This window comes from Pterocles gutturalis, unplaced genomic scaffold (genome assembly GCF_000699245.1).
Source record: "Pterocles gutturalis isolate BGI_N339 unplaced genomic scaffold, ASM69924v1 scaffold3139, whole genome shotgun sequence".
Classification (NCBI taxonomy): domain Eukaryota; kingdom Metazoa; phylum Chordata; class Aves; order Pterocliformes; family Pteroclidae; genus Pterocles; species Pterocles gutturalis.
In genome coordinates, this window is record NW_010132951.1 from 35,288 (window position 1) to 35,960 (window position 673).

A 673-nucleotide genomic window follows, 5' to 3' on the forward strand; every position below is an offset into this window, starting at 1 on the left:
ATGGGATATTCTCAGTAGAATAATCAGCTATTTTTTTAATTGAGAATTCATATATACAGCCCGTGACACTCTGTGCAAATAGATGCAAACAAAGAGTTTCATATAATTGGATTGATCTCAGTTACTTATATATACACTCGCATGAACTGATCAGCCCAATCCCCACCTCCCATGCCTGTTCCTGACACTGGATTGAAAAAGAAGACAGTCCAGACTGAGAATTTTTTTTTTTTTCTCGCAGAGGCACCAAAGTAGGCTTGTTCAGTCATGCTGTCTTGAGACGGAGAGCCTCCCGCCGTTGCTTCTGAACAGTCCTGGAATCTTCCCCCAGCTGAGGTCCTCTGATGTTCTCCCAGTTATCCAAGTTAGACTTTTCCAGCTTCTGCAGATAAACAGCAAAAATAGCAATGTCATCTTGACAGCCTCATAATTTAAAGGATGTATTATTCTAAATTGTTTTCTTTTGGCACAGGAAACTCAGTATCACTATTGGGTTGACGAACTTTCATCTACCCTGCAAGAGAAGTTCAACCAAAAGGAAAGAAAATCTGGGAGTTATCCATATAGCTATATAAATGACATGGGTGGGCACTACCACAGTTGTTTATCAAAAGATAAATAACATGTAGGACAAGAAGCTCTATAGCATCTGAACACGACTGGAGACAGTTTG

The 673-nt window shown here is 40.0% G+C and overlaps 1 protein-coding gene across 1 annotated transcript; it reads right to left on the minus strand.

The window, feature by feature from the left end:
- Window positions 1-265: 265 nt before the first annotated feature.
- LOC104467307 (cytochrome c oxidase assembly protein COX16 homolog, mitochondrial-like) lies at window positions 266-423 on the minus strand (the record flags this gene model as incomplete). The annotated part of the gene is made up of 1 exon (XM_010081040.1): window positions 266-423. A coding segment is annotated over one exon (158 nt), but the record flags the coding sequence as incomplete, so codon positions are not given.
- Window positions 424-673: the final 250 nt, after the last annotated feature.